This window comes from Neoarius graeffei, chromosome 3 (assembly GCF_027579695.1).
Source record: "Neoarius graeffei isolate fNeoGra1 chromosome 3, fNeoGra1.pri, whole genome shotgun sequence".
NCBI classification, from domain to species: Eukaryota; Metazoa; Chordata; class Actinopteri; order Siluriformes; family Ariidae; genus Neoarius; species Neoarius graeffei.
In genome coordinates, this window is record NC_083571.1 from 16700901 (window position 1) to 16721414 (window position 20514).

Sequence of the window (20514 nt, forward strand, 5' to 3'; positions counted from 1 at the left end):
GGAGCTGTTCGGTTATGAAGTCCCTTCGAGTGAGTAGCAGAATCTTGTGGTCAATACGGTATTTAACAGGAAGCTAGTGAAGCTGCTGGAGGACAGTAGGAATATGTTCTACTGAAAGTTTGTGATTATGAGCGAATAGAAAGAGTTGCAAATTGCCACGTGCTTTAGATTAATAATAGAGCAATATTCATTCACATTAATAACAACTACAGACACTGGGGAAATATCACTTACTTTGTTGGAGATCTTACATTTTTAATTTAATTAAGAATGTGTTTACTTATAAAATTTCAAAATTTGACAAATTTGTTGATTAGTTCATTCATTGCTTTGTTAGTGTATCACTATAAGAAACATGAATCCTATGTGTATTTGTATAGATTACATGATGTATTATGGGTTTTATTTTTAATTTTTGTAAAAGCAAGATTTCTGATTTGTTCATACTAAAATGAAATATAAAATACATTAAATATGGAAACAGCTTACAGTGCTGTGCAAAAGTCTTAGCACCCTATTTTTTTCATACAAATTTTGTTATAGATTTCTATTTTATGACAATATTACCGAATCAGTACAAAAATATTTTAGAGTTCCAAACATTCGTTTTCCAGCACAAAATTAAATGTTACAGGAAAAAAAAATTGTATCTGAGCAGAATATTACATAAGAGACCACTTTTCATATTAAAAAAGAAAACATAATGAAGGCTACTGGGTTTTGGTGCAAAATTAAGAAGCAAGTGTGACAGTCACAGTGTCCAGAAGAACTGTGGCCGGTTCTGCAAGATGCTCAGTAAAACCTACAGCTCATTTCTTTACAAAACTGCACTCATTGTATCTGAGACTACTTTTTTTAAAAAAAAACAAAGGGTCATCTCACACCAGATATTGACTTTGTTTCATTTATTATGGCTTACTGATTACTGTTTATAGTATTTTTTTGAATGTTGAAACATTTTATTTCATTATTTTTAAGCCATTTTTGCTCTGCAGCATTTCTTTATGTATGCCTAAGACTTCTGCACAGTACCGTATATCGCAAGTAGTTTATATCCAAAAGAAAAAGAGAGAAAGACTTGGTACCTTGCTCAGGGTTTTGTTGTACATCCTTTTTCTCTTCCTCTAAAAATAATGATTCAAGACAGTTACCATGAGAACTGAATGAGCTACAAGCCTGAAGTTTAATTAGGATTTTAAATGACCTATGACTTATTAAATGACCTATGACTTATTGTTAAGGCCTCCATGGAAATCCATCTGATATACGTGACATTTTTGCCATATGTGTCCAATAGCATGAGTTCTTTCTTTGTATGTGCTACATGATAAGACCTTATGCATTATATTGTGTACCTCTTCTTTTTTTTTTAATGAATTAAATTAAAGATAATTAGCATCAATTATTCCTGTTCACAAATCATTCTGGCACTTCAACTAAATTATACATGCTTCGTTATTAAAAGCATCATGTAATATGCAACTTCAGGACAGGATTAATTATGTTAATTATAGCGGAGCTCCCAGCGGAGCACCATACCTGAGAAAAAATGGTAAACCCATCGAGTCGATTTTTTGTGGTTTGTCCGTGTACGTGTACCACCACTCATACATACCGCCTAGTGGCCAGTGTTAGTAATTGCCAGTCATACACACCGCCTAGTGGCCAGTGTTAGTAATTGCCAGTCATACACACCGCCTAGTGGCCAGTGTTAGTAATTACCAGTCATACACACCGCCTAGTGGCCAGTGCGAGCCAGTAAAGAAATAAAACAAAAGAGACTGGCTATGTTATAAGAAAATTCTACAACCCAGAAACAGATGGGAGCTCTGCTTTTAGGGAGTGCCTAAATCTATATATTATACTCTATGAATTTGTGATGAGACAAAGCTACAAAATAGTAGAATAGAATAGAATGCCTTTATTGTCACTATACCCATGTACAATGAGATTAAAAGCAACTCCAATAACAGTGCAAACAGTGTGTAGAGAAAAAAGAAAGGGGGGGGGGGGGGGGGAGGATGAATATAATCACTGAACATACAGCAGGTGGCACTGTTTTGTGTGTGTGTGTGCAATTTTAGATGATGGAAAATCCTTAATTAATGACCGCTTCAGAAATTCCCACATGCCTAAGTGAACCGACTGATTGATGCAGAGTTAAATAAGAGACAGACTGTCGACTGAAATTCAGTCCTATGGTAAAGGTAAAGTCGAAAAGTTGTGCTGTTTTAATTTGGGGTGATTGTGAAAAACATAGCTCAAAATTAAACACCTTTCCTTGATGTCCAGGTCAGATTTCACTAAAGGCTGCGTAGAAAAGAACTGAATCACACATGCTGGATGGGAGATGGAACTGAAATCTCCGCCAGATGGCACTTTAGAGCAGAAGATAATTTCTGGCCCTGATCTATGCAAGAACAACAGAAGGAGCTGGACAAAACTGGCAGGAATGCTCAGCTACTGTATGAGTGCAGAAGTTTCGCATCCCTCCTCCCTATTGTTTCTGTCTGGGGGAGTTCTCCCTAAAGTTTTGACTGTATACAAATAAATTAAGTTTCAATAAATAAATAATGTTGCTGTCTCTGAGGCTCTTACACAAAGCAGTGGGAAGCTGCGTGTGCAACTTATTAGCGAGTGTTGAAATTATATTCTGATTTTTTTTTGTTCACTATTAATATAATATCTTAAGATATGCTAGCTATCTGTGTGTGTGTGTGTGTGTGTGTGTGTGTGTGTGTGTGTGTGTGTTGATTTTAGCCAAAAGTTATACAGGCATCAGTATCTATCTATCTATCTATCTATCTATCTATCTATCTATCTATCTATCTATCTATCTATCTATCTATCTATCTTTACAACACACACGCCTAATCCTAGGTGTCTCTGTTTAAAATGACAGTAAAACTACCAAATAACTTGCCACTGACTTAATTGAAAGCTGGATACTGGATCGAGTTCATCAATCCCTCATGACTTGGTAAAATATCTTTTGTGATTTTATCCATTTTGTTAGCTCTTTCCTGACATCCACAATAATGTGATCATTTGAGTCAGTATGAGGTACCTTGTTCCTCCTTTGGCTTAGTATCTTGTATGTGAGGCAGTATGGGGTGTTCTGGCTGCATACACACACAGGTGGGAGACTCTTTCTGTTTATCTGAATGCAAGCAAATGCAAAAAGAAAATGTTACAAGCAATTCAATTCATGTCTATTTGTATAGTTCTTTTAACAGCAGTCACAAAGCAGCTTAACAGAAATATAAATTCCAGATATACATTTAAAATTGATAAATTTGTCCATAATGAACAAGCCAGAGGCAATGGAGGTAAAGGACAAATCTCCCTGAGACAGCATGAGGAAGAAACCTTGAAAGGAATCAGACTCAAAAGGCAACACATCATTTAGGTGATAACAGATCATGTGATTATAAACAACTAGCTTCTGTAGCTGTATACTATACAGGGTGTCCCAAAAGTCTGGATCCATAGACATTCCAAAGAAGTGGATCGGAAAGTGAGGTCCAGTTGAATGGCCTCCAAGGTCTCTAGACCGAACACCTTTGGGATCATCATAAGTCAGAATCAGCCCAGAACAATCATAGCACTAAAGGAGCTAGTAATCTCTGCATGTAACAACATATTGTATTCAGCATAAACACAAGTTTCACAAAGTCCAGGGCCATCAATATGAGAATTTGTTGTTGTAATATTTGTATTTAAATCAATAAATTCATATGGATCCAGACTTTATAATCAAAAAGTGCAATTGTGTTACCAGAAACGTCTGAGTTGATCATCATAATCATCAGAGTGATTTCTGAATTCATTATACAGAAGTTTTAACTGAAGTTGATTTTCTTGAAGTTATTAACTGTTCAGTGATGGAGACTTTATGGTTTCATGGCTTTCCTTGTGAAAAATGTTGAACAGAACAGCACATACACTCACTGGTCACTTTATTAGGTACACCCTTCCACCTGCTGTTTTATGCCGTTATCTAATCAGCAGTACAATGTACCCTTGACAGCAAAGTACCCTTGACAGCAGTACAATGCATAAAATCATGTAGGTACAAATCAAGAGCTTCAGTTAATGTTCACTTCAAACATCAGAACAGGAAACATTGTGATCTCAAAGTGTGACTTTCACAGTGGCATGGGTGTTGGTTTGAGCCAGATGGACTGGTTTGAGTATTTCAGAAACTGCTGATCTCCTGGGGTTTTCACACACAACAGTCTCTAGAGTTTACACAGAATGGTGTGGGGAAAAAAAAACATTGAGTGAGCGACAGTTGTGTGTATGGAAACAAATGCCTTGTTGATATGAGAAGTCAGAGGAAAATGGCCAGATTGGTTCGAGCTGCCAGGAAGGATATAGTAACTCATAGCAACTTTTTACAACTGTGGTGACCAGAAAAAGCATCTCGGCATGCAATAGCAGAAGACCACATTGGGTTCCACTCCTGCCAGCCAAGAAGAGGAATCTTAGAATCAACAAGTTCCTATTAAAGTGGCCAGTGAGTGTATGTAACATCACAATGAAATGTAATGTAATATTGTTTATGTACTGTGTATTTTGCTGTATAATTGTATCTATAAGCGTTCAAGCACTGCTTCAGACAACATCCGACATCAGCTTAATGTCAAAAACAAAATACTGCCACCATTCACTGCATATGGATTAAAACACTTGTGTATGCTCTGTAATAGAAAAGGAAAGAATGATGGTGTGATGCGGCTCGACAGAAATGGGAGCTACTTTTAACTCCCTGGAGTTGATTATTTTGCTATGACAACACATCCTGACATTTTTATTCCACTTCAGCAATTGTCTCGTGTTAACATTTTAAAAAAAATTATTCAAGAATGACACATTTATACTATACATTTGATCTTTTTTTATAATTATGGTTAATGTTGTGGGACATCTACAAAACAAGGTAGTCTCCATTATGTAATAAATTATACTTTATTACAGCTATAAACATTTATTCCATCACCAGTCTCTATTTTTATTCTCTTTAATTTAATAAGACAAAAATGCAACTTGTCATGTTACCAAGAAACTGCAGAAAGTTTTCTTCCACTCTGTCTCAAAGAACTTAACGTGGAAGAAAACTTAATTACTGACTGTAACAAAGCACCAACACTGAACACTGCTTCCAAAAATGTTTAATATAAACATCAATAAATGGTGACTCAGAGAACTTTTTTAATCCATTTATGTGGCGCATCTGCAATATACAAATGATAATGCTTCAGACCAAGACTTATCTTCTTCTTCTGAGGACATAGCCTGCACAAAGGATTTGTTGTTAACGGTGGTGATGAGGGTGCGCAGTCCTCGTCTGCACCACTTCGCTCCCCATTGGGGATCCAGGTGGGAAGCAAGGGAGCAGGACAACCAGTCAGAGCATTTAGACCGCCTGGCTTTCAGCCTGTGTTCACCCTTCCCACCAGTGATTTCAGGAATCACCCCCTTGTGGGCGTTGAGGTCGCAGGACTCCAAATTTAGAAGAGCAATATTTTAATATAATACAATAAACCTGTGATTTTTTTGTCTCGAATAGGCAAATTACTGTTAGAGCTGCTTTTATAGAAAATTAATCAACACTTTCTGACCAGTCAGAATTGAGAATTCAACCTCACGGTGGTACACCAGATTCTATAGTAAAACTTTTCCGATACACTGCCCTGCCAGAAAAAAATAAAGTCGTGCACTCTAATATTTGGTTGCTCCACCTTTTACTTTTGATTACAGCATGCATTCATCATGGCATTTTTTTCAATAAACTTATGTCACAACATTCATTTCAGTCCAGAGCTGTATTCGTTTTTCACTGAGATCTTGTGTTGAGGATGGAGGAGTTGAACCACTGCGTGAAGTCTTCTCCAGCATCCCAAAGCTTCTCAATGGGGTTAAGGTCGGGACTCTGTGGTGGCCAATTCATGTGTGAAAATCATTCCTCATGTTTCCTGAACCATACTTTCACAACCTGGGCCCTAATTTTATGCCCATGCCATCAGGGAAGAAAAAAATCCATTGATGTGGTGATAACCTGGTCATTCAGTACATTCAGGTCGTCAGCTGACTTCATTTTATTGCCCCATAACGTTGCTGAGCCTCAGCCTGACCAACTGAAGCAACCCCAGATCATAACACTGCCTCTAGAGACTTGTATAGTGGACACTATACATGATGGGTGCATCGTTTCATGAGCTTCCCTTCTTACTCTGACACACCCATCACTCAGGACAGGCTTGTAGTACTCAAGTCCAGGACTCGGATTTGAGTCCGACTTATGCCCTAATTTTAAGGACTGGTGACTTGACTTGGACTTGAGCCCTGATAACTCAGACTTGTACATTAACTGCATTCAGACTCGTAAATTGGATAGATTAGATTAGATTAGATTAGATTAGATTAGATTAGATTAGATTAGATTAGATTAGATTAGATTAGATAAAATTTTATTGATCCCTTTGGGCGGATTCACTCAGGGAAATTAAGATTTCAGCAGCATCATTACAGATAAACAGAGAAAAGAAATAGAGAAAACTTCTACAACCCCGATTCCAAAAAAGTTGGGACAAAGTACAAATTGTAAATAAAAACGGAATGCAATGATGTGGAAGTTTCAAAATTCCATATTTTATTCAGAATAGAACACAGATGACATATCAAATGTTTAAACTGAGAAAATGTATCATTTAAAGAGAAAATTAGGTGATTTTAAATTTCATGACAACAACACATCTCAAAAAAGTTGGGACAAGGCCATGTTTACCACTGTGAGACATCCCCTTTTCTCTTTACAACAGTCTGTAAATGTCTGGGGACTGAGGAGACAAGTTGCTCAAGTTTAGGGATAGGAATGTTAACCCATTCTTGTCTAATGTAGGATTCTAGTTGCTCAACTGTCTTAGGTCTTTTTTGTCGTATCTTCTGTTTTATGATGCACCAAATGTTTTCTATGGGTGAAAGATCTGGACTGCAGGCTGGCCAGTTCAGTACCCGGACCCTCCTTCTACACAGCCATGATGCTGTAATTGATGCAGTATGTGGTTTGGCATTGTCATGTTGGAAAATGCAAGGTCTTCCCTGAAAGAGACGTCGTCTGGATGGGAGCATATGTTGCTCTAGAACCTGGATATACCTTTCAGCATTGATGGTGTCTTTCCAAGTGTGTAAGCTGCCCATGCCACGTGCACTAATGCAACCCCACACCATCAGAGATGCAGGCTTCTGAACTGAGTGTTGATAACAACTTGGGTCGTCCTTCTCCTCTTTAGTCCGAATGACACGGCGTCCCTGATTTCCATAAGGAACTTCAAATTTAGATTCATTTGACCACAGAACAGTTTTCCACTTTGCCACAGTCCATTTTAAATGAGCCTTGGCCCAGAGAAGATGTCTGCGCTTCTGGATCGCATTTAGATACAGCTTCTGTTAGGACTAGGACTGTTTTGGCCTCTAGAGGCCGCTGTTATTTCCTTTTCATGTCGTGTTTATTTTGGCCTCTAGAGGCCGCCACTGTTCCTGTGTTTTGTGTTTGTGTTAATTGCCTAATTATCTTCACCTGTGTCCTTAATTAGTTTGTCTATTTATACCCCTGAGTTCAGTCCTCTTGTCACGGAGTCTTTGTGCTGTTATGTTTATCTCCAGTTTCCTTTGTACTGTGTTTTTTGATCTTCTTAGCTTTTGAATTTTTGCACTTTGCTTTTCTTTTGGATAATACTCTTTGGGTTTTTTTTTTGTCTTTTGTTTTGCCCTGTATATAGTGTATATAGTTTAAATAAACCTTTTGATTCTTTTTCTACTTCCGCCTCACGCCTCTGCATTTGAGTCATCCCCCTGGTGGCCTAGTGGGGGTTTGCTGGATTATCACACCAACGAACCAGGTTCGAATCCCAGCAAAACCCTAACAGAAAGACTCCGTCATGACCGACTCAGCAGAGGCTGCTTCAACTGTCTACCCGGCCAACCTTCAGGGAATTATGGCAGCTTTGACACGCTTCGGAGCGACCATGGACGCTCATGGACGTACGCTCACCAGCCAACGTGAGGCCCTCGCTCGCCACGAGGAACTGCTTCAGCAAATTGGGAAAACCCTGGCACAGCTGACATCTCTGCCTGCATCTCCTGCTCCTGATCCAGTTCCTGCTCCTGATCCAGCTCCCACTCCTGCTCCAGTGCCTCCTGCAATGCTGCCTTCTTCACCTCGCGAACCCAGCCTTCCTGCACCACAGAGGTATGACGGCAAGCACAGTGAGTGCCGAGAGTTCCTTACCCAGTGTCAACTCACCTTTGAGCTTCAGCCTACCACCTACACTACGGATCGCCGCAAGATTGCCTTTGTGATCACCTTATTAGCTGGTAAGGCGCGAGCCTGGGCTACTGCTATCTGGCAAAGACAGGGACCTGAGTGCTTTGATTTCCAGCTGTTTTCTGAAGAGATGCTTCGGGTCTTCGATCAGGCAGACATCAGTACCGACGCAGCCCGAAAGCTCATGTCCATCCGGCAAGGAGGAAGCGTCGCAGATTACGCCATCTCGTTCCGAACACTCGCAGCAGTAAGTGGATGGAACGAGACTGCCCTGGTGTCAGCCTTCCACCATGGTCTGTCTGACCCCATCAAGGATGGTCTGGCCTCTATTGGATGCCCAAGTGACCTCGAAACCCTCATCTCGCATGCTATTCGTCTGGACAACAGGATGAGAGAACGCCACCAAGCCTTGAGCCCCCCCAGCCTCCCTACCTCTACCTGGAGACCGTCTACCTCCTTCAGTGACTGTCCAGAACCCATGCAAGTGGGTCGTACTCGCCTCTCCGCATCTGAGAGGGAGCGCAGAAGGAGGGACAAGTGCTGCATCTACTGTGGCAAGCCTGGTCACTTCCGAGCATCATGTCCCGAACTCTTGGGAAAAGGACCGCCCCGTCCAGCCGAGGGAGGGTTGTGACGGGGCCTACCCTCTCTCCCGGACTCCCTGGCCAAGGAATCTACATCCCGGTCTCCATCTCCTGGGGTGAGTCTGTCCACTCTTGTCAAGCTTTGATAGACTCAGGGGCGGCTGGGAACTTTATGGATATTCACTTCGCCCAAAGCATCAATATTCCGACTGCACCTCTTGAAGTCCCACTGTCTGTGTCTGCCCTCGATGGCCAAGCGTTAGGTGATGGAAGAGTCACCCAAGTTACTTCTCCAGTTTTCCTCCAGTCTCAAGGTCACAAGGAAGAAATATCCCTGCACCTGATTCCTTCACCTGAGTTCCCAGTTATTCTAGGCCTTCCTTGGCTTACTCGCCACAACCCTCGCATAGACTGGGTAACAAGCCAGGTTGTGGAATGGGGCCCTGCATGCCATGCCTCTTGTCTGCTCTCTAGCTCTCCTGTGTCTCCTGCCGAGCCCCCTGATCTCACCGAGTTATCTCAAGTTCCCACAGAGTACTGGGATCTCAAGGAGGTATTCAGCAAGAGCAGGGCCGCCGTTCTTCCTCCGCACCGGGCCTACGACTGTGCCATCGACTTGCTCCCTGGGACTACCCCTCCTCGTGGCAGACTGTTTTCACTCTCTCAGCCAGAACGCAAGGCCATGGAGGAATACCTCAAAGATGCCCTGGTCTCTGGGTTTATTCGACCCTCCACTTCACCTGCTGGAGCCGGCTTCTTCTTTGTCGGCAAGAAGGATGGGGGGCTCCGACCATGTATTGATTACAGGGGCCTGAATAAGATCACTGTGCGCAACCGATATCCCCTTCCGCTGATGTCCACAGCTTTCGACCTGCTCCAAGGCGCCACCGTCTTCACCAAGTTGGACCTACGGAACGCATACCACCTCATCCGTATCCGACAGGGAGACGAGTGGAAGACTGCCTTTAACACCCCGTCTGGGCACTACGAATACCAGGTGATGCCCTTCGGACTCACCAACGCACCAGCTGTTTTTCAGGCCCTAATCAACGACGTCTTAAGGGACATGATTAACCTATACGTTTTTGTCTACCTCGACGACATCCTTATCTTTTCCAAGACCGTGCAGGAGCACCGCCACCATGTCCGCCAGGTTCTCCAGAGGCTGCTACAGAACAATCTGTTCGCCAAGGCCCAGAAATGCGAATTTCATGTTCCCAAGGTCTCCTTTCTGGGATTTATTGTACGGACAGGCCAACTCCAAATGGACCCTGCCAAGACCCTGGCCGTCCGGGATTGGCCTACTCCCAAGTCCGTTAAGGAGGTTCAGCGGTTCTTAGGATTCGCTAACTTCTACCGCAAGTTCATCAGGAACTTCAGTTCTGTGGCAGCACCCATGTCAGACCTCACCAAAGGGACAGGTGGATCTTATGGCTGGTCTCCTCAGGCAGAAAAGGCGTTCAAAGACCTCAAGGACCGCTTCTGCACGGCACCCATTCTGGTTCTCCCGGACACCTCCCAACCATTCATCGTGGAGGTGGACGCCTCGGACAGTGGTGTCGGCGCGGTGCTCTCTCAACGTTCGGAAGGAAAGCTGCACCCCTGCGCTTACTTCTCCCACCGCCTGAGTCCTGCTGAGTCCCGGTACGATGTGGGGGATCGAGAACTGCTAGCGGTCAAACTGGCCCTTGAGGAGTGGAGGCACTGGCTGGAGGGAGCACAACATCCATTCCTGGTTTGGACTGACCACAAGAACCTGGAGTACCTCCAGCAAGCCAAGAGACTGAACCCTCGACAGGCTAGGTGGGCCCTGTTTTTCAGTCGGTTTGACTTCACCCTCTCATACCGCCCCGGCTCCAAGAACACCAAACCTGACGCACTGTCCAGACTGTTCTCTGCCACTAACAGGGAGAATGAAGTCGGGCCTATTATCCCTGTGTCCCGGATTGTGGCCCCTGTTCGCTGGGGTATTGAGGAGGCTGTCCGACGAGCCCAACGCCAGGACCCCGGTCCTGGGACGGGGCCACCAGGCCTCTTGTACGTCCCACATCAAGCCCGGGCCAAGGTTCTCCAGTGGGGTCACTCTTCCCCTCTCACCGCCCACCCGGGAGCTCGGAGGACCCTGGACTTCCTGAAAAGACGCTTCTGGTGGCCTAACATGGAGAAGGAAGTAAGGTCATTTGTCCTGTCCTGTGAGGTTTGCACCAGAACCAAGAACCCACGACAGCGTCCCCAGGGTCTCCTGCATCCTCTGACCATTCCCCGGCGTCCCTGGTCCCACGTGGCAGTCGACTTTATCACGGGTCTCCCTGAGTCACAAGGTAACACGGTCATTTTGGTCTTAGTTGACAGATTCTCCAAGGCCTGCCGCTTCATACCACTGTGCAAACTCCCCTCTGCTCTTGAAACTGCGAAACTTTTGTTTAATCATGTCTTCCGAGTCTTTGGTCTTCCACAGGACATCGTCTCAGACCGAGGGCCCCAGTTCTCCTCCCGAGTGTGGCACGGGTTCTGCAAGGTCATCGGAGCCACTGCCAGCCTCTCCTCTGGGTTTCACCCACAGTCCAATGGTCAGACGGAGAGGCTCAACCAGGACCTGGAAACCACCCTGCGAGGCCTGGCTATGGATAACCCGACATCGTGGAGCACCTGGCTGCCATGGGCGGAGTATGCCCACAACACCCTGCAGTCATCGGCCACCAAGCTGTCGCCATTCCAGTGCCAATTCGGGTTCCAGCCACCTCTGTTCCCGGACCAGGAGGAGGACGCGGGGGTGCCCTCGGTCAACCAATATGTGAGACGGTGTCGCAAGACCTGGAGCAAGGTCAGGAAGACCCTCATACAGACCTCCAGAACCAACCAGACTCAGGCCAACCGCCATAGAAGACCTGCACACGCTTTCCGCCCTGGGCAGCGTGTTTGGCTGTCCACTAAGGACCTTCCACTGCGGGTGGAGAACCGCAAGCTTGCTCCTCGCTACATTGGCCCCTTCAAGGTGGTGCGCAGGGTGAACCCTGTCTCCTACCGGCTCCAGTTGCCCCGGACTCTGAGGATCAACCCCACTTTCCATGTTTCCCTGTTACGGCCCGTACTGACGTCTACGTATGCCCCTGCCCCTAGGAACCCCCCACCCCCCCGCATCTTCCAGGGGCAGACTGTGTTCACTGTGAATCGCCTGCTTGACTCCCGCCGGGTCCGCGGCGGGTTGCAATATCTGGTGGACTGGGAGGGCTATGGTCCTGAGGAGCGCTGCTGGGTTCCTGCTCGGGATGTCCTTGATAAAGAACTATGCCGGGACTTCCATTCGGCCCATCCGGATCGCCCTGGGAACGTCAGGAGACGCTCCTAGAGGGGGGGGTCCTGTTAGGACTAGGACTGTTTTGGCCTCTAGAGGCCGCTGTTATTTCCTTTTCATGTCGTGTTTATTTTGGCCTCTAGAGGCCGCCACTGTTCCTGTGTTTTGTGTTTGTGTTAATTGCCTAATTATCTTCACCTGTGTCCTTAATTAGTTTGTCTATTTATACCCCTGAGTTCAGTCCTCTTGTCACGGAGTCTTTGTGCTGTTATGTTTATCTCCAGTTTCCTTTGTACTGTGTTTTTTGATCTTCTTAGCTTTTGAATTTTTGCACTTTGCTTTTCTTTTGGATAATACTCTTTGGTTTTTTTTTTTGTCTTTTGTTTTGCCCTGTATATAGTGTATATAGTTTAAATAAACCTTTTGATTCTTTTTCTACTTCCGCCTCACGCCTCTGCATTTGAGTCATCCCCCTGGTGGCCTAGTGGGGGTTTGCTGGATTATCACACCAACGAACCAGGTTCGAATCCCAGCAAAACCCTAACAGCTTCTTCTTTGAACTATAGAGTTTTAGCTGGCAATGGTGGATGGCATGGTGAACTGTGTTCACAGATAATCTCATCTCATTATCTGTAGCCGCTTTATCCTGTTCTACAGGGTCGCAGGCAAGCTGGAGCCTATCCCAGCTGACTACGGGCAAAAGGCGGGGTACACCCTGGACAAGTCGCCAGGTCATCACAGGGCTGACACATAGACACAGACAACCATTCACACTCACACCTACGGTCAATTTAGAGTCACCAGTTAACCTAACCTGCATGTCTTTGGACTGTGGGGGAAACCGGAGCACCCGGAGGAAACCCACCTGGACACGGGGAGAACATGCAAACTCCACACAGAAAGGCCCTCGCCGGCCACGGGGCTCGAACCCAGAACCTTCTTGCTGTGAGGCGACAGCGCTAACCACTACGCCACTGTGCCGCCCCGTTCACAGATAATGTTCTCTGGAAATATTCCTAAGCCCATTTTGTGATTTCCAGTACAGAAGCATGCCTGTATGTGATGCAGTGCCATCTAAGGGCCTGAAGATCACGGGCACCCAGTATGGTTTTCCGGCCTTGACCCTTATGCACAGAGATTCTTCCAGATTCTCTGAATCTTTTGATGATACAGTGGTATGCAAAAGTTTGGACACCCCTTGTCAAAATTGTTGTTACTGTGAACAGTTAAGCAAATTGAAGATGAAATGATCTCCAAAAGGCATAAAGTTAAAGATGACTCATTCCCTTTATATTTTAAGCAAAAACAATTTTTTATTTTCATCTTTTACATTTTCAAAATGACAAAAAAGGAAAAGGGCCCGAAGCAAAAATTTGGGCACCCTGCATGGTTAGTACCTAGTAACACCCCCTTTGGCAAGTATCACAGCTTGTAAACACTTTTTGTAGCCAGCTAATAATCTTTCAGTTCTTACTTGGCGGATTTTCATACATTCATCCTTGCAAAAGGCTTCCAGTTCTACAAGTTTCTTGGGCTGTCTTGCATGCACTGCTCTTTTGAGATCTATCCACAGATTTTCAATGATGTTTAGGTCAGGGGACTGTGAGGGCCATGGCAAAACCTTCAGCTTGTGCCTCTTGAGGTATTCCATTGTAGATTTTGAGGTGTGTTTTGGATCATCGTCTTATTGTAGGACCCATCCTCTTTTTAACTTCAACTTTTTTACAGATGGTGTGATGTTTTGCTTCCAGAATTTGCTGGTATTTATTCGAATTCATGCTTCCCTCGACCAATGAAATGTGCCCTGTGCCACTGGCTGCAACACAACCCCAAAGCATGATCGATCCACACCCATGCTTCAGAGTTGGAGAGGTGTTCTTTTCCTGGAATTTGGCACCCTTTTTTCTCCAAACATACCTTTGCACACTGTGGCCAAAAAGTTCTATTTTGATTTCACCAGTCCACAGGACTTGTTTCCAAAATGCATCAGGCTTATTTAGATGTTCATTTGCAAACTTCAGACGCTGAATTTTGTGGCTTGGATGCAGGAAAGGTTTTCTTCTGATGACTCTCCCATGAAGGTCATATTTGTTCAGGTGTCACTGCATAGTAGGACAGTGCACCACCACTCCAGGGTCTGCTAAATCTTTCTGAAGGTCTTTTGCAGTCAAACAGAGTTTTTTATTTGCCTTTCTAGCAATCCAATGAGCAGTTCTTTCAGAAAGTTTTCTTCATCTTTCAGACCTTACCTTGATCTCCACTGTTTCTGTTAACTGCCATTTCTTAATAACATTTACAATCTGAGGAAACAGCTACCTGAAAACATTTTGCTATGTTCTTGTAGCCTTCTCCTGCTTTGTGAGCATCAATTATTTTATTATTCAGAATGTGAGGGGGTTGCTTAGAGGAGCCCATGGCTGTTGATTTTAGGGACAAGTTTGAGGAGTCAGAGAATTCATACAGCTTTGAAATCTGCATCATCTGACCTTTCCTAACAAAGAATTTGAACAAGCCACAGCTCAATAAGCTAATTAAGGTCTGGAACCTTGGTAAAAGTTACCTGAGAACTCAAATGTATTGGGGTGGCCAAACTTTCGCATGGTGTTCCTTTTCTTTTTTCACTCTCCAATTGTACAAAACAAAAATAATACACAAATCTTGCAGAAAACGCTGAAAAGATATGTGTCATCTTTACCTTTATGCCTTTTGGTGATCAGTTCATCTTCTGCTCACTTAACTATTCACAGTAACAGACATTTTTAGTAAGGGTGCCCAAACTTTTGCATGCCACTGTATTATGCACTGTAGATGATGATATGTTCAAACCCTTTGCAATTTTACACTGTCGAACTACTTTCTGATATTGCTCCACTATTTGTCAGCGCAGAATTAGGGGGATTGGTGATCCTCTTCCCATCTTTACTTCTGAGAGCCGCTGCCACTCCAAGATGCTCTTTTTATACCCAGTCATGTTAATGATCTATTGCCAATTGACCTAATGAGTTGCAATTTGGTCCTCCAGCTGTTCCTTTTTTGTACCTTTAACTTTTCCAGCCTCTTATTGCCCCTGTCCCAACTTTTTTGAGATGTGTTGCTGTCATGAAATTTCAAATGAGCCAATATTTGGCATGAAATTTCAAAATGTCTCAATTTCGACATTTGATACAGTTAGGTCCATATATATTTGGACACTGACACAAATTTTGTTTTTTTTTACCTGTTTGCTGAAACATATTCAAGTTATAGTTATATAATGGACATGGACATAAAGTCCAGACTGTCAGCTTTCATTTGAGGGTATCCACATTAAAACTGGATGAAGGGTTTAGGAGTTTCAGCTCTTTAACATGTGCCACCCTGTTTTTAAAGGGACCAAAAGTAATTGGACAATTGACTCCAAGGCTATTACATGGGCTGGTGTGGGCAATTCCTTCGTTATGTCATTCTCAATTAAGCAGATTAAAGGCCTGGAGTTGATTTGAGGTGTGGTGCTTGCATTTGGAAGATTTTCCTGTGAAGAAAACATGCGGTCATAGGAGCTCTCCATGCAGGTGAAACAAGCCATCCTTAAGCTGCGAAAACAGAAATAACCCATCGAAGAAATTGCTACAATATTAGGAGTGGCAAAATCTACAGTTTGGTACATCTTGAGAAAGAAAGAAAGCACTGGTGAACTCATCAATGCAAAAAACCTGGATGCCCACAGAAGACAACAGTGGTGGATGATCGCAGAATAATTTCCATGGTGAAGAGAAACCCCTTCACAACAGCCAACCAAGTGAACAACACTCTCCAGGAGGTAGGCGTATCAATATCCAAATCTACCATAAAGAGAAGACTGTATGAAAGTAAATACAGAGGGTTCACTGCACGGTGTAAACCACTTATAAGCCTCAAGAATAAAAAGTCTAGATTGGACTTTGCTAAAAAACTTCTAAAAAAGCCAGCACAGTTCTGGAAGAACATTCTTTGGACAGATGAAACCAAGATCAACCTGTACCAAAATGATGGAAAGAAAAAAACTATGGTGAAGGCGTGGTACAGCTCATGATCCAAAGCATACCACATCATCTGTAAAACACGGTGGAGGCAGTGTGATGGCTTGGGCATGCATGACTGCCAGTGGCACTGGGTCACTAGTGTTTATTGATGATGTGACACAGGACAGAAGCAGCCGGATGAATTCTGAGGTGTTCAGAGACATACTGTGTGCTCATATCCAGCCAAATGCAGCCAAACTGACTGGTCAGTGTTTCATAATACAGATGGACAATGACCCAAAACATAAAGCCAAAGCAACCCAGAAGTTTATTAAAGCAAAGAAGTGGAATATTCTTTAAAGCCCAAGTCAGTCACCTGATCTCAGCCCAATTGAGCATGCATTTCACTTGACTAAACTTCAGACAGAGACTAAACTTCAGACAGAAAGGCCCACAAACAAACAGCAACTGAAAACCGCTGCAGTAAAGGCCTGGCAGAGCATTAAAAAGGAGGAACCACAGCGTCTGGTGATGTCCATGAGTTCAAGACTTCAGGCAGTCATTGCCAACAAAGGGTTTTCAACCAAGTATTAGAAATGAACATTTTATTTACAATTATTTAATTTGTCCAATTACTTTTGAGCCCCTGAAATGAAGGGATTGTGTTTAAAAAATGCTTTTGTTCCTCACATTTTTTATGCAATCATTTTGTTCAACCCACTGAATTAGAGCTGAAAGTCTGAACTTCAACTGCATCTGAATTGTTTTGTTCAAAATTCATTGTGGTAATGTACAGAACCAAAATTAGAAAAATGTTGTCTCTGTCCAAATATTTATTGACCTAACTGTATGTTGTCTATGTTCTATTGTGAATACAATATCAGTTTTTGAGATTTGTAAATTATTGCATTCCGTTTTTATTTACAATTTGTACTTTGTGCCAACGGTGGCATGGTGGTGTAGTGGTTAGCGCTGTCGCCTCACAGCAAGAAGGTCCGGGTTCAAACCCCGTGGCTGGCGAGGGCCTTTCTGTGCGGAGTTTGCATGTTCTCCCCGTGTCCACATGGGTTTCCTCCAGGTGCTCTGGTTTCCCCCACAGTCCAAAGACATGCAGGTTAGGTTAACTGGTGACTCTAAATTAACCGTAGGTGTGAATGGTTGTCTGTGTCTATGTGTCAGCCCTGTGATGACCTGGCGACTTGTCCAGGGTGTACCCCTCCTTTCGCCCGTAGTCAGCTGGGATAGGCTCCAGCTTGCCTGCGACCCTGTAGAGCAGGATAAAGCGGCTAGAGATAATGAGATGAGATGAGACTTTGTCCCAACTTTTTTGGAATTGGGGTTGTAGATAAATTAAAATAAATTAAGTATTTACATATACAAATATAAAAAGAATAAGATATGGGGAAGAGAGGAAGGGGGAGAGGGGGGAAGGAGGGGAAAAAAGGTGGGGAGAAGGGGGGGCGGTGGCAGGAGAGATATTGCACATTATATTGCACATTGTCTGGTATTGCTTATTGTTAGGCTAGGCTACTGCTCCTTCCCATCCTCTGTCCTCCTGTTACCCCTTCTCCCCCCCCCCCCCCCCCCCCCCAGAGAGGAGTTGTACAGTCTGATAGCGTGAGGGACAAAGGAGTTTTTAAGTCTGTTCGTCCTGCACTTGGGAAGGAGCATTCTGTCACTGAACAGGCTCCTCTGGTTGCTGATGACGGTGTGCAGAGGGGTCACCATGATGGGGATCGTCCATGATGTTCAATAGTTTGTCCATAGACCTCTTCTCTGCCACCGTCACCAGAGAGTCCAGTTTCATGCCGACCACAGAGCCGGCCCGCCTGATCAGTTTGTCCAGCCAGGACGTGTCCTTCTTGGATGTGCTGCCCCCCCAGCACACCATGGTGTAAAACAGGACACTGGCGACCACAGACTGATAGAACATCCACAGGAGTTTCCTGCAGATGTTAAAGGACCGCAGCCTCCTAAGGAAGTATAGCCTGCTCTGTCCCTTCCTGTATAAGTGTTTGGTGTTGCAAGTCCAGTCCAGCTTGCTGTCCAGCCACAGCCCGAGGTACTTGTAGGAATCCACAGCCTCCACCTCGACTCCCTCAATCAGAACTGGTCATGACCTTAGTCTGGACCTCCCAAAGTCAATGATCAGCTCCTTGGTCTTCGAGCTGTTGAGCTGCAGATGGTTCCTGTTGCACCACACAGCAAAGTCCCTCACCAGGCTCCTATACTCCTCCTCTCTGTCATCACTGATAGACCCAATGATGGCTGTGTCATCAGCAAACTTCTGAATGTGACACAGCTCCGTGTTGTAGCAGAAGTCCGTGGTGTATAGGGTGAAGAGAAGAGGGGCCAGCACCGTGCCCTGGGGTGCTCCATTGCTGCTAATCACAGTGTCAGACGTGATGTCCTTCAGCCTGACATACTGCGGCCTGTCAGTGAGGTAGCTGGAGATCCAGGTGACCAGGCAGGGGTCCACTCGCATCCTGTTCAGGTTGTCCTGAAGCAATAGGGGCTGGGATGGTGTTGAAGGCACTCGAGAAGTCCAAGAAGAGGATCCTCAGTGTGCCATTTCCCTTATCTAGATGCGAGTGGACTTGGTGTAGCAGGTAGAGGATGGCATCTTCCACACCGACACCTGCACGGTACGCAAACTGCAGACAGTCCTGGGCATGTTGTACCTGGGGTCTGAGGAGGCTGAGGAAGAGCCGCTCCAATGTCTTCATCAGATCTGAAGTGAGTGCCACCGGTCGGAAGTCGTTCAGCTCGCTGGGCCGATACTTTTTGGGAACTGGAATGATACATGATGTCTTCCAGAGGGTTGGCACTCTCCCAAGCTGCAGGCTAAGGTTGAAGATGCATTGGAGTGGTTCACCCAATTCAGCAGCACAGATCTTCAGTAGTAGGGGACACATCTTGTCTGGGCCTGCTGCTTTCCTGGGGTGAAGCTTCCTCAGTTTACCTCTGACCTGGTCTGCAGTAATGCATGGAGGAGTCTGTGTTGAGGTGGGGTAGGAGGGGGCTGCTGTGATGACTGGGGGGAGGTGTGTTGAGGGAAGAAGGAGGGGCTGCAGTGAGGGAGAGGGTGGGGGACGTGGGCTGGTTGAACTGATTGAAAAAGTCATTCAACTTATTCGCCCTCTCCACTGTCCCCTCAATGACTCTGGTCTTTGTATTGTGCCCTGTGATGGTTTTCACACCTTCCCAGACCTCCCTCATGCTGTTCTCCTTCAGCTTCTGCTCCACCTTTCTCCTGTAGCTGTCCTTAGCTTCCCTCACACAGCATTTTACCTCCTGCTGTGCTGCTTTCATTGTCTCCCTATCCCTGCTCCTGAAGGCGTCCTTCTTCCTGTTGAGCACAGCTTTGACTTCCTGTGTTACCCATGGCTTGTTATTAGGGTAACACCGTACAGTCTTAGCGGGGGAGACCACGTCTGCACATAAGTTAAGGTAATCCATCAGACAGTGTGTCAGCCCCTCTGTCCTCACAGTGTGGGCTAAGCAGCACATCCCAGTCTGTGATGTCATAACAGTCCCTGAGGGCATCTTCCATTTCAGGGGACCACCTCCTGATGGAGCTAGTTGTTGCAGGCTGCCTTTGAACCAGGGGGGTGTACTTCGGCTGTAGAAGAACCAGGTTGTGGTCAGACTTCCCTAGTGGGGGGAGGGTGTGACTCTCAAATCAAATCAAGTTTATTTGTACAGCGCTTTTAACAATAAACATTGTCGCAAAGCAGCTTTACAGAATTTGAACGACTTAAAACATGAGCTAATTTTATCCCTAATCTATCCCCAATGAGCAAGCCTGTGGTGACGGTGGCAAGGAAAAACTCCCTCAGACGACATGAGGAAGAAACCTCGAGAGGAACCAGACTCAAAAGGGAACCCATCCTCATTTGGGCAACAACAGACAGCCTGACTATAATATTAACAGTTTTAACAGGTATAACCCTCAACTGTCCTCATGGGGCCGTCCTTCACAGGAGTGGTGCGATAAAACTCCGACCAGACACAGGGCACCAGGATGGATCAAGCAGGTCCGAGGGGCAGAAGAGGCCAGCATCTCAATCCCAGGATCAACATGTAACTCAGAGGGACAGATGGGGGGGGGGGGAAGAGAGAGAGAGAAAGAAAACACGTTGTTAGGTATGCCCTAAAAATGACAAGTATTAAATCTGTGTGGTAGGCTCGCAGAGACGAGAGTCTTTACATCAGGCATAACACACAATGGCATGTTAATATGGTAAAAAATATATCATGACCTGCTCTGGCTGGATGCTTGATTGGGTGATGGGAGCACACTCCTCAGCAATGATGAGATGCAGA

General features: G+C 44.8%; 1 protein-coding gene across 6 annotated transcripts in view; it reads right to left on the bottom strand.

Annotated features, from left to right (window-relative positions):
* Nucleotides 1-20514, bottom strand: part of trdn (triadin) — a 265042-nt gene that overhangs the window by 81910 nt on the left and 162618 nt on the right. For all 6 annotated transcript variants that reach the window (XM_060916449.1, XM_060916445.1, XM_060916447.1 and 3 more), the window contains one exon: nt 3068-3160. In XM_060916449.1, the coding sequence (XP_060772432.1) occupies nt 3068-3160 (93 nt within the window). The remainder of the gene's footprint in view (nt 1-3067; nt 3161-20514) is intronic.